This window comes from Leucopleurus acutus (assembly GCF_964270905.1).
Source record: "Leucopleurus acutus genome assembly, chromosome: 8".
Lineage (NCBI taxonomy): Eukaryota > Metazoa > Chordata > Mammalia > Artiodactyla > Delphinidae > Leucopleurus > Leucopleurus acutus.
Window position 1 is genome coordinate 61,543,028 of NC_139151.1, and position 14,301 is coordinate 61,557,328.

At 38.6% G+C, this 14,301-nt stretch overlaps 1 protein-coding gene across 2 annotated transcripts in view; it reads right to left on the reverse strand.

Moving 5' to 3' along the window:
• Positions 1-276: 276 nt before the first annotated feature.
• Positions 277-14,301, reverse strand: part of LOC309965606 (interferon-induced very large GTPase 1-like) — a 31,322-nt gene continuing 17,297 nt past the window's right edge. For both annotated transcript variants that reach the window (XM_082845170.1, XM_082845169.1), the window contains one exon: positions 277-9,241. In XM_082845170.1, coding sequence (XP_082701296.1) covers positions 1,941-9,239 — 7,299 coding nt within the window. In that variant the 5' untranslated portion in view covers positions 9,240-9,241 and the 3' untranslated portion in view covers positions 277-1,940. The remainder of the gene's footprint in view (positions 9,242-14,301) is intronic.

The window sequence follows — 14,301 nt, forward strand, 5'->3', positions numbered from 1 at the left end:
ACTATCATAGAAAACCACATTTACACATAGCCATCTTCTCTCATTCCCAACTTATGTCTAGCCATTTTGGGTTCTTGACACAGCCTCTGAATTTCATTTAATCATCACTCTACTTAAATGCCTGAGGAATTTATCAAAAAATTAATTTTTTTATGCACAACAATTTGGCGTGAAAAATCAAAGTTAATATATGATATATAATACTTTTTAGTTAAAAGTTTTAATGGATTCATTAAACAAATATGAAAGGCATTCAGCGAATGTTAACATTGCACAGTTATCAAGGATGCAGCTATGTCAGAAACAGGTGCTATATTATGCATGGGTTCTGTTTTTATCACTATTTCAACTTTATCCTACTAGTTCCAACTCTCAGTGAGGCTATTTTTTTAGAGAACAAAAGGGAAACCCTACTGTCCAAGAACATCTGTTTTCCATATAATTTTTCTGTTCCAGGATTTCTTCTGGAAACATGGTCATTTGACCTGAAACTGAGAGTATGCTTGAAGCCTTGGGGCACAAAGATAGCAGAGTGAACGCTCCTGTCTCCCAGCTCTGAAGATCCAAGTCCTTTGACTGCTCTTTGTACTGTCTGTTTTCACTGGCTATGGACGGGTAGACAGTGTACCCTGAAATGGAAGCCAATGGATGCCCTTATGTCAGGCATGAATAATCTTTTTGCTTTGCATCAGGATTCCTTCAGATCATCAGCTTTGAGAACCTAGCAAAAGTCATTGCTTTAGAAGGTAAAAGTTTGCAGAAGGGAGATTTCCTTCCCCTCTCAGATCCTTGGTTGGCTTCAGCATGTTCTTCATTTTTATTTCTGATCATGACCCTATGGCTCAAATACTGTGAAAAGTCACAAGGGTGCCTGATTTGGAGATAAGCATTTTCTTACCTTTTAATACGTAAAAAGCATCTCTTTTGGAAATATCACCACACAAAACTATATATTTTTTGACATTTTAGTCTTGAAGGAATAGTTTTTTTAATCATTAATGATTAAATGATCATGGCTTAATCAAATTTGACCTTGTCCACAGCCTTGATTAAAATGGCCCTTTTTACCTTGTCATAAATCTTGTTCCATTAACCAGTCCTTTTCAGACTTGTACATAGCTCTAGGCTTTGAATACCTAAGCTCCTGTGAATTTTTTCTTTTCCTTTTTTAAAAAACATGCACAGGCAAGTGCCAAGGCACCAGGGAAGAGGAGGATGATGGTTAAATAAGAAAAAGTTATTTAACTTCTATTTTCCATATTTTTTGAATAATGTTTCCAGAATTGATGCAGGCTCTATCCTGGTCAAGTTTCTGGGGTTTTTTTTGTTTTTTTTTTTTCGTTTCCTATAACAGGATATCCCTAAAAAGCACTATATTTGGGAATTGGGAATCATGAATTTTCCATGAATGTTTTTGCATTCAAGCATTAATAACTCTTCCTCACAAATTTCTGAGGGTAAAAAAAATACACTTAGAACTGAAAAGAATTTGTAGATTCCAGTCAAGAACTGTATATTGGTTAAACTGTGTAGTTATTCTATAGAATTTGTGGCAGTCTGCAATGATTTTAACTTCCCTCTATGAAAATGACTTTCTTGTGACTTTAAATAACATTATATATTTAAAAATAAAAAATAACATTCAGAATAATAGTTTAAAATATGAAGTAGGTATTTTAAATGGATTTTATTTGATTTTATCATGTACTCATATATTTTAGTAATCTGTTTTTAAAGCAAAAGGAATTGAGGCAAAGAAAAATGAAGTTCTTTCTCAGCAAGTCTTCAACTCTTGCTGTTAACTGATTTAGTTTTAGATGTTTCAATTGAAAAAATTGATATAAGGGATGTTTTCCTTATGAGTGGGTGATATTTTAGCCTTCCTCAGGTAATGTGCCTCCTTTGTTCAGATACTGGGGCTGTTTTGTGGTCATTGAGTATTAATTTTCTTTCAAGTCATTAAGCACATCCTGTTTCTTAATTTTTTCCCATGCATCAGGAATTTTACCTTTACCTACAAATCTTTGGAGATATTTTTCTTGTAGCTTTAATCTGAAGTGGCAGACAAACCATTTCCAGTATGGCTGGGTGGATGTGTCTGGGGTGATACTCCAACTGGCATATTCCCCTCCTGCCTGTCGATAGTTCTTATATGGGACTTCCCTGCCATCTCCGAAAACCAAAACACAATCACTTGCTACCAGACTGGTACAGCAATCAATGACAAAATGGTCTGTTTTGTACCACCTTCCTCCACTGACAGCCTGTGGACGATGGAAGGGAACACTGTGGTCTCCATCATGCATAGGGATTGTGTTTGTACAAATTGCTCTACAGCAGGGACACTGTTTCCAGCAGCCACAGAGATGTTCAGTGAGCATTTTCTGGATTTCAGGAACGATTTCTTCTACAAACATATACAAATCATTCTGTTCTACTCTCTTCATTTCAGGATCCAAAGCTGTACTCATGGCTTCTTTGAGAAAATCAATATCTTCTATCTCCTGGTGTTCAATGCTTATCAAGTCTTTTCGTGGAAAGATCAAGTTACTCCCCAGGTGATCACAGAACAAATCCAACCACCCAGACACAGTGCTGCTTTTATCTTTAGCTACTGCTGTGGATGCCTGAATAGCTGAGAGGATGGCATTCTTGATTTCATCTGAACTTATTTTTAAAAATGTCTTCATTTTTTCACTTCCTTTGTCAGAACAATATCTTTTAATGTGGTTTTCAATGTAATTCTTAAAATATGATTCCGGATTATGAATGTACTGCCAAAAATTACCAAAATTTTCCTCTTCTGCCAGAGAGATGAGAATGTGTTTCTCCAGGTTAGCCCTGTTTCCATTGAATGCCGGGCAGGTGGCTTGCATGTCCCCAGCAATTTTGCGGGCCATGTTTTTCTTTATGGTGTTGGAGACAGCAGTGGTGAGTTTGTGCCACAGAAAATCAACAAGTGTTTTAACTGAGGTTGCTCCCTGACAAGAGATCTTAAAACTCATGAAGAAATCATCTTTCTTGCTTTCCAGATAGTTTACAGGATCATTTGCTCTCTTGAATTCCTTGTGCATATGATGAAACTTCATTGATGCTCTTTGGAATAAATACAAGGATAAGTCTATTTCATATTTTCTTGTAAATGTGTATCTTTCCTTAGTGGGTGCAGATTTCACCTCCTCATCTATTATTCTCAGGATTTCATAGAAATAAGCTGGATTGTAATCATGCTTTTGCCTACAAATGTTGTCAATAGTTTCATTAACTTTTGAAACAATGCGGTTAGTAGTCATATTTATGGACTCTTTATCCTGGACCTCTAATGTCATTGTAACTAAGTTCAAATATTTCTTGTTCATTTTGATATGTTTGTCATATTTGATTTCAAAGTTTTCTCCATAATTTTTATTCAGTATGCTTGCCCTGTCTTTCTCCTTTTTGAAATAATCCAAAAGGATGTTTTCAGAATCCACTTCAATTTTAGGCTCTGCGATTGGAGAGTGAGTTGAGGACAAATCATAGACCCATTTTTTCCAAAGTGTGTTGAATTTCTCATGTAGCTCTTCCTCACTCAGTTGGGTGCCCTTTACAGTTAAAGCCAACTCTCGGCTTTTTTCCAATAATTCCTTTTCATAACCTGATTTTTTGTTATGCAGTTTTTCTTGATTCTTTTTAAAACTAAGAAGTTCTTTGGCTTTTCTTTGGCTGTCTAAAATGAATGCCTCTTTAAGGATTATTAGCTTATTTTCAAAATTTCCTTTCCACTGTACCAGCACTTCACTATCTGGGTCTTCATTAAAATATTTTTCAAGTTCTTGCTTGATGGCTTCATATTTCTCTGTAACTGGAGCCTCAATTGTGTGTGTTTCGAGTATCTGGATTTTTTCATTCTGAATCTGGTTGATCAGCTGGTCCTGTATGCTCAGCACATGACTCCTCAACTCCCATGTCCAGTAGTTATACATGGTTTCCAGTTTGCTCATGGCCATGACTTCTCGGGTATTCCTGAAACTGAAAATAAAGTTTTCATTCAATAGTGCTCTCCACAAATCTTGAACTCGGAATTTTACATCTGATATCTTCATGATGCTTCCCCTAGATTCCTGTTGGGCAGTCACAAGAATTCTGCTTTTCAGTTCTTGGACATTGTGGCTATAACGAAGATTGGGAGGGGCCATTGGGGGATTGCCATCCCAGAGGTGAGCAAAGTAGTAGACATGGGTATTAACATCAAACTTAATGACATCACGAAAGCGGGTTACATCTGAGCACTGCTCTTCTTCAGCTGCTGTTGCTGCCATTTCATCCAGTCTCTGCTCTAGCCGCCTTCGTCCTTCCATAGTTTGGTCTTTAGCTGTAATTTCTCCCACATTCTGATGAACAAAGAGGCAACTAGGAGATATTTTTACTTGTTTCATCCTCAGAAAAGCTTGGACAACTATTTGTAGAATATCTTGCATTTCTGACGGATTTTCCCCAAAAATATTGATCAGAGTCAAGTTTCCAAGTCCGATGACAAAGGTTGCCAACTCATTGTCACGATTCTGGGACTTGTTGCTGAGTTCTGGGGCCCGAAGTCCTTCTGTGTCCACAACAAGCACAAAGTCAAAGCCAAGTTCCTTTGCAAATGTCTCCTCCACCTTCAGAAGCTGCATGTAGGCCCCCCGGGTACACCTCCCAGCACTGACAGTGAACTGCAGCCCAAAAAGTGCATTCAGCAGGGTGGACTTCCCTGAGCTCTGCAGGCCAAGGACAGAGAGAACAAAGAGCCGTTTGTTTCCAAGTTTCTCAGAGACCTTGTCAAAAACAGCTGCCACCCACCTCAGGGGCACATAAGAAGCATCCCCATCCATTAGCTCAATGGGAAAACCAGATAGCATCAGATCTGCAGCAATGTGGGGAAGGGAGAGAAATAGGGTATCTTTCATGGATGAAGCTTCTTCCAGAGCTTCATAGATCTGGCCAACTTCTCTGAGAAGTTGCTCAATTCCCAAGGTGCAGTCACTAATCTCTCTGGAGATAACTTCTATCTCATTCTGCAAGCCTTTCAGAGAGTTGCTCTTTGGTGCCTCTTGCTTTTCTTTTTGGACCAGTGACCACAATGCCTTTTTCCTCTCATTTAGTTTTTCCAAGTGTCCTGCAGCCAAATTGTCTAAAAACACACTCAGCCATTGCAAGAAGTAGAGTTTGGTATGAGTTTCTGAATGACTTTGGAGAATTTCAAGGACAGAATGCATTAAATCATTGAGAGGAAAGGCTTTTCTCAACTGTTGACATCGTATCATTTGTTTATCTGTCTCAATCTCACTCTTGTGTTGTTCAATGCTTCGATTCCCTTTTTCTCTCAGATGATAGAGTTCTTTGTCCTTTTTACACCAAAGTTGCCACAGTTTTCCCTGAAGGGGTAGTAAATTTTCCTTCATCTGAGGTATTTCCATTTCTTTCAGTAGGGCCATTAGAATCTCTGCCTTTTCTTTGGCTTCCTTGCATTCTCTCTGGTCTTCATCAATAAGCAATCCTTGCTTGCGAGCAATTTGGGCACAGTTCTGCAAGCTGAGTGCAGTGTCAGAAAGCTCTAACAAACGTCTGATTGCAGTTGTGAGCTCCTCTATTAATTCTGCCTCATTTCTGTTCCTGACCCCAATTTTCACTTTTGGGTCAGAGTTATTTGCCATGGTTTTTTCTTTATCATCAAGCAAACAGATTAAAGTTTTTGATTTCTGACACAGGTCACGGACAATTTTTTGGGTTTCTTTATTGTCATCAGAAGTTGACATGAGGACCACAATGAGAGAAGAGACCTCCTGCAAAAAGGCAAGTTGCTTCTCATGTTCCTTTGCATCTCCATGAAGATTGATGAAGGTCAGGCAGTTGTCAAACCTGTCCTGATCTTCACCCCCAGGACAGAACCAGGCAACTTCCACCACACCTCCCATCAAGAGACAGTCTTTGCTGCTCCCTTTGCAATGTCGGTGAAAAAAGACATCATGTTTCCTTTTACTGAGAAGACAGTTCATGATCTGAGATTTGGAGGCAGAGAAGCCGTTTCCAACTCTAATAAAAGACACAATGGGGGTAGAGACACGACACATCTGCTGATTTTTGTAATTGTCCTTCTCCTCTTTTATTGATTTCCCTGTTTGCTGCCAGCTCCTCCTAATTTGACTGAGAGACCAGAGAGAGAATTCAATTTGAGCATTGCAAGGATTAGGTATGAGAAGGGGGAGGGCAAACTGACAGATGGAAAGTTTGGCCAAAATGTATTGTCTGGCAAAATCATCTGCACAGTGAAGAATTGCCATCTGTATATCCATAGGGTGAATGTAGGGCCTGGCATTAGTGGTTGCTGAAGGATTAGTGGTGCTATTACTGTCTTCAAATAGATCTTCATATGGATCAAAAGCCTCCTTTTCTTGATTTGAGGTGCTTGGATAGACTTGCTTCTCTGTGTATTCATCATCCTTAATGATCAGGTATCTCAGCCCATAATCCAGCATCAGTAGCTTCTGTAGGAAATAGAAGGGAAGCTCTCTTTCAGAGCAGGGTTGGGTGTTGTACACAGGATTCTTGTAGATCATATGGAAGTTAGCTCTGCTCATCATTTTTGGGTAGTAATGTTCTAGGCCTAGACGCTGGAGTATTTCTAGGAAGGCTCTATTTTCTATGACCTCCCATTTGTTACTTTCATTATCATGTGGTTCATGGGGCTGTTTCTTTCCATGGAAAAGACTTTGCAATTGTTTTTTCACATCCTCCATTTGCAATGAAGAGACGGTGGCCTCATAATCCTCATCAATGAGCAATCTCAAGTCTTTTTCTAGGTTTTCCCAATCATGATCTGCCCCAGGTTTGGTGAGGACATGTACAACTTCTTTAGACAAAGATTGTCCCATGTGATGTCTTACTAATGCCAAGCGTTCTGTTTTCTCTTCTGGAGAAGCAACTTTGATGCCAAGTGTAGCTGTCAGACCTGTGAGCACCAGGAATGCCTGAGCCTTGTAGTTGCAAATATTTTTGAGCTCTTGGTATTTATCTAGGGCAGTTTGCATTTTATCCAGTAGGAAGTCTAACTCATCACACCCAAGGAGATACTGAAATGTATTGTTTACCACATGATATCCTGCACCAGCTGCAATCAAAAGTAGCAAGATGTGTGTGTCTGGCTGCCCTGTTTCTTGGAGGTATCTCAAGAAGCAGCCAAGAGACAAGCTGACCTCATAAGTCACCTTGCTTTGAGCTTCCTCCACTGATTCTGTGGATTCAGACTTGGCCTTTACTTCCATAAGGTCATTCTGGTTTTTTTTAAAGATTTTAATTAATTCAGAAAATTGGGTGATATTGACATTCTCTTCCTCTGGTTCTGACTGAAATAGCCACTGCATGATGGAATGAGCCTGAGGAAAGTTTGTCACTTTGTAGATGTGAGGATCCAAAAGGCTGCGCAACTGAGATTTAATAAATTTAGTTTCATATGTGGAATACTTTTTGCAGAAGTTGACAGTGTCTACCAGAAAATTCTGCAGACCCCTATCTGTGAGGCATATATTAGTCCAAGTGTTATAACTTTTTATTTTTTCACTCAATCTTTGCATGAAATTTATCAGCTTTTTAAGCTGCTCTTCAGGATCAGATACCTCCCAGGATTTCACATCCTCTAGGAAAAGCCTAGCCTCCTTCTCAACATTCAGTAATTCTTCTCCCTCCTGGATCTGGGCAGTAAGACCAGTCAGAGCAGTGTAGCTGTCTTTCAGGCAGTTAGCTACCTGACAAGGATCCTTAAAATCGCTTCGGTGGCTGGTGAGGATGATGTCCCAAACGGGCACCAGCTGAATTCCCCGGTCAATGACACACCAGGTTTGATTATTGGCAACGAGGCCAGCTTTCCACTGTGAAAGGCCATTTGCTTCTGGTGGGCCACCTGTCTGGGCCACAGATAATTGGACTTTGGTTTGGAGATTTTGGAAGGTTGTTCTCTGAGAGGCTGTTTTTGAATGAGAGTCTGACACATCCACACCTGCAGCAACATTCACTCCAAAGCCACTGTAGCTGCCCCTTATGTAAATATCCAGGGCCTCTGCAGCTTGCTGTTTCACTTCTGCCAGCTGCTCACTTTGGAAGCCCTCTGAAATGGCTTTCCACCAGTATATTCCTCCCAGGTGCAGAGGGCCCTGGTTAGCATGAGAGCCAAACCTGTGGAAGAAGGCTTCAGTCCTGCGCCTCAGCAAGGGAAGTTTGTCTGGGTCTTCTGGCTGACCTGAAAGGTCTTCAATGCATTTCAATTCCTGTAGAGCAGCCTTGGAGAGCTGGAGCTGGTCAGTGGGAAAGTGGCAGGAGGCCAGTGGGATGTAGCTGAACTTGGTTGAGCAGAAGTAAGAGTGCTTAGAATGTGACTGTTGGGTTTCCTTGGATTCTGAATGTTTGCTCTGATTCATAGCAGCTTCCAGGCTAAATCCCCAACCTCCACCCTTTGCCGAGGCAGTTACACTGAAGCCCAGCTTCTCTACAGCCTGGATGAACATGGATTCTTGTTGAGAAGATGTAAATTCCTTTGTTTCCATCCGTGTACTCTGCGCAGGGCCACAGAGTGAGAACTCCTTGGGGACACCGAGTAGCTCCTCTTTCTTCTCTGTCAGGCCCCTTTGATTACTGGTTTTGTAAACTCCCTGAAGGGCTAGTCCTCCAGATGCATGTCGCACCAGCTCTCTATCTGGAAGGTTCTTGCTGTGAGACAGTGTCTCCTCCATAAGTTTGAGTTGTCCCAGCATGTTTTCCGTGACGTCTCTTAGGGACTTTTCGGGACGTGGCCAGAACTCTTTGGGGATCTCCATTGCCTGCATCAGCTCTGCTTCCTTTTTCCTCACTGCCTCTTCCTGTCGCTGCCTCCCTTCTGCCAGCATCTCTCTTAGCTCCTGCAGTGCCTGTTCTGCCTGCTTCTGCCTTTTCTTTATTGTTTCCACCTGAGACTCCTGTAACTCTGAAAGAGTATTTGAGTATGACAGGTTAAGCAGCTTCTCCAGGGCCCTTTTCTCCCAGGGATGTTGTGCCTGGGATTGCAGCTTCTGGAGTTCTTTTTCTTCTAGGTGTTGTAAGGCTTGGGCACAGGTCACACCCAGGTGTTCCTGCAGCTTGGGCAACCAGTACTCAACTGCCAATCCTACTTCTCTCAACATCTCTTGGAGATCTTGCCCATTTTTGTCTCTGAGCAGGAGCTCATTAGGGGTAGACTCTTCTGTGTCCATGGCTGTGGGATGAAAAGACACTCATTTAGCCTTTGGCATGTTAATATACAGAACTCTGTGATTAATTTGCAGAAATCTGATGCTTTTCTATACACTAATAATGAACTATCAGAAAAAGAAATTGAGGAAGCAGTCCCATTTATGATCACATTAAAAAGAATAAAATATCTGGGAATAAACTTAATCAAGAAGGTGAAAGACCTATACTCTGAAAACTATAAATACTGATGAAGAAATTTGGAAATGATACAAAGAAATGGAAAGATATCCTCTGTTCCTGGATTAGAAGAATTAATGTTGTTAAAATGTGCATACTACACAAAGCAATCTATAGATTTAATACAATCACTATCAAAATACCCATGACACTTTTCACAAAAGTAGAACAAATAATCCTAAAATTTATTTGGAACCACAAAAGACCAAATTGCCAAAGCAGTCTTGAGGAAAAAAGAAAGCTGGAGGTATCACATTCCCTGATTCAGACTATACTACAAAGCTACAGTAAGCAAAACAGCATGGTACTGGCCTAAAAACAGACACATAGATCAATGGAACAGAATAGAGAGCCCAGAAGTATATCTACACACTTATGGTCAGTTAATCTACAACAAAAGAGGTAAGAACACAATGGAGAAAAGACAGTTTCTTCAATAAGTGGTGCTGGGAAAACTGGACAGCTACATTAAAAGAATGGGATTAGCAAAAAATGGGCAGAAGACCTAAAAAGACATTTCCCTGAAGAGATGGCCAACAAGCATGTGAAAAGATGCTCAACATTGCTAATTGTTAGAGAACTGCAAATCAAAGCCACAATGAGGTATCACCTCACACCAGTCATAATGGCCATCATCAAATAGTCTACAAATAATAAATGCTGGAGAGGGTGTGGAGAAAACGGGAACACTTGTATACTATTGCTGAGAATATAAGTTGGTTCAGCCACTATAGAAAAGATTGTGGAGGTTCCTCAAAAATTAAAAATAGGACCACAATATTGTCCAGCATCCACTTCTGGATATATATCCAAAGGAAGTGAAGACAGAGAATTGAAGAGATATATGCACTTCCATGTTTATTGCAGCATTATTCGCAATAGCCAAGATATGGAAACAGCCTAAGTGTCAGTCCATGGCTAAACAGATAAAGATTTACTACACACACACACAAGGGAATATTTATATTATTCAGTCATGAGAAAGAAGAAAATCCTGCCCTGTGTGTGTGACAACACAGATGGACCTTGAGCGTATTATGCTAAGTGAGATAAGTCAGACAGAGAAAGACAAATCCTGTATAATATCACTTATGTGTAGAATCTAAAAAGCCAAACTAGTAAAAACCAGAGAGTAGGATGCTTGTTACAAGGGGTTGGAAGGTGTAGGAATTAGGGAGATGTTGTTTAAGGGTACAAATGTGCAACCAGTAGATAAATAAGTCCTAGACATCTAATGTTCAGATAGTGATTATAAGCAACACACTGTGTTATAAACTTCAAATTTACCAAGACACTATATCTTAATTGTTCCCACCACAATAAAGAAATGATCTTGTGATGTGATAGAGGTGTTAGCTAACTCTATGTTGGTAATATTGCAATATATAAATGTATCAAATCAGCATGGTGTATACCTTAGACTTATGCAATGTTATATGTTAATTATGTCTCAGTAAATAAATAAAATGCACTTCTTACCTGGTTTCTACTTGTCGCTCACTTCTTACTCTTCATCTGACACTAGTTAATAATATCTTTGTATTATGAATAACTTTTATATTATGAACTGTATATGGATTATGAAGATCTCTTTTCTACTGATGCCATCTTAATGTGTGGATGTAGGACCAAATGTTCTAGTATTCAGTGTTTCCTCAGTGTTATGTTTTTCTCCCCAATGCCTTTGGACATATCTTTGGGCAGCAGATGAAATGAGATTTTACATGTCGCAACTTCACACATTATTCAGGTTTCCCCTCTTTTTGGAATTCCTGTCCTACTGAATGTCACTATCGTACTTCTGTGTCAATGGGTGTCCTACTCATCCTTCTTCCTGCTGACATGAATGCAGTTCACCATGTCCTTTCAATTCATCCATTTAAATCTCTCTTCAATCTCAATTCTTTTTAATCCCCTACCAGCTCTCCAAAAGATTTTGCCTTCACCTTGTCTTTATTGGATTTCTATAATTGTCATCTCATCTACACTCATTCTTATTTTGTGCTTTCCATCTTCCCCAATGTCACTTAGATTTATGGCAGACTCAAACTCAGAACAACTTTTTCAACTGAAGATATCTAAAATATCTAGATAAATTTTTAAGACAGATTCTTTGGAGCCTCAAGGAATTTACTGGATAGTGAAGTAATATCTGATGGAAGAGGTAAATAAATTTTAAGCAACTGAAATATTTCCACTACAAATTAAAGCCAACATTTAAGACCTTGGCATACACCAAGGAGGGCAAATAAATTCACAATCAGACATATCATAGTGGAACTGCAGAAAATAAAACAAAACAGCAAAAACAAAGCATTTAGAGAAAAACAGATTTTATCCTCAAACAACTAATAATTAGAGAGAGGGCTGACTTCTCAGCAGCATTGATGGAAGCCAGAAGCCAGTGGAATGGAATTTTAAATATTGAAAGAAAATAGCTGACAAACTCGGATTCTATACAGAGTTAGATATCCTTAAAGAGTTACGGTGGAAGAAAAACATGATTGAAAAGAACACGTTGACAGAGTCTGCTACTTGGAAATGCACATTGAATGAACTACTAAAGCATGTTTTTTCAGGAGAAGGAAAATATCACCAACAGGTCCTTGCGGTATTTGAGAGGAGGGTCAGAGATTCTATTGATTTTGGTGCCATTTGTTAAGTAGAATATATGTTGCAATTTCTAATATAATGTCAAACAGAAGAGTAACTGTCCAACTAACAGAGAAAAAATGAAGTAACAAAAACACGTGATCATAGAGCTTATCAAAATTTGTGGGCTACACTGAAAGCAGTGCTTGAGAGAAATTTACATTGAATGCATATGTAAGAAAAAATTATCTGAAATCAATAATCTAAGTTTCCACCTTAGGAAATGAAGAGGAAATTAAATTTAAATAAGCAAGAGAAAAGAAATAATGAAAACTAAAGCAGAAACCAATAAAATTGAAAACAGGAAATCAGTAGAGAAAATCAATAAAACCATAATGTGATTCTATGAAAATACCAACAAAAGTGATAATTCAGACTATGAAAAGAAAGAGGGAAGGCACAAATTACTAATACTGGAAATAAAATAGGGGTTATGAATATGAATCCTACAGACATTAAGAGGATGAAGAAAAGAGTACTATGAACAACTGTTTGCTCTCAAATTTGATAACCTAGATGAAATGCACTAGTTCCTTGGAAGACAACAAGCTATCATAGCTTACGTGAAAGGAAATAGGTAATCTGAATAGGCCCGTGTGTATTAAAAAAAATTGAATCAATAATTAACAACCCATCCAAAACAGAAAGCATCAGTCCCAGTGGGATTCACTGGTGCATTCTACCAAACATTTAAGGAAGAAATTGTACCAAATATGTACAATCTCTTTCAGAGGACAGAAGCAGAGGGAATACTTCCTAATTTAATTCATGAGGTCAACGTCACCCTGATACCAAAATCAGTCAAGGACATTACAAGAAAGAGAACTATAAACCTATATCCCTCATGAAAAAAAAAGTAACAAATTAAATCTAATAATGTGTAAAAGAATAATCCACCACAACCAAGTGGAATTTATCTCAGGTATGCAAAACTGATTCAACATTCAGAATCAATTAATGGAATACACCACAACAGACTAAGAAGAAATATCACATGATCATATCAATATATGGAGAAAAACTATTTGACAAAATCCAACACCCATTCATTATAAAAACGTTCAGCAAACTAGGAATAGAGGGGAACTTCTTGAAATTGATAAAAAGACACTAACAAAAACCCTACTGTTAACATCACACTTAATGGTAAGAACCTAGAAGCTTTCCTCTTAAAATGGAATTGGTAAAGGAATCCCGTTTCATCACTCCTATCACACATCCTGTTGGAAGAGTTAGCTAATAAGAAAAGGAAATAAAAATATACAGATTGGGAAAAAATAAATAGCACTGTATTTGTTTGTAGATGACATGATCGTCTATGTAAAAAATGCCAAAGAATCAACAAAAGAAGAATCTCCTGGAACTGGTAAGTGAATATAGCAAGGTTGCAGGATGCAAGGGTTAACTTACAAAAATTATTGTTTTTTTATATGCTAGCAATAAACAATTGGAATTTGAGATTAAAAACACAATATCATTTAAATTAGCACCCTCAAAAAAGAAATACTTAGGTATAAACCTAATAAAATATGTTCAAGATCTATATAAGGAAAACCACAAAACCCTGATGAAAGAAATCAAAGAATATCTGCATAAATTTAGAGATATTTTGTGTTTAATATTAAGACCAATTCTTCCCAACTTAATCTATAGAGACAATGCAATCCCAGGCAAAACCCAGCAAGTTATTGTGTGGATATCAACAACTTGATTCTGAAGTTTACAAGGAAAGCAAAAGACCCAGAATAGCCAACAAAATATTGGGGGAAGAACAAAGTCAGTATACTGACACTCCCAGATTTCAAGACTTACTGTGAAGCTATGAAGGTGCTTTGTGACCACCTAGAGGGGTGGGATAGGGAGGGTGGGAGGGAGACGCAAGCAGGAGGAGATATGGGGATATATGCATATGTATAGCTGATTCACTTCGTTATAAAGCAGAAGCTAACACACCATTGTAAAGCTATTATACTCCAATAAAGATTAAAAAAAAATAAAAGACAGTATGGTACTGGCAAAAGGAGACAAATAGAATTGATGAATGGGCTAGAAGATCCAGGAATAGACCCACACAAATGTAGTCAACTGATCTTGAGAAAGGAGTCAAGGTAATCCAATGGAAGAAAGGATAGTCTTAACAAAGGGTGCTGGAATAACTGGACATCTACATGCAAAAAAATGAATCTAGGTACA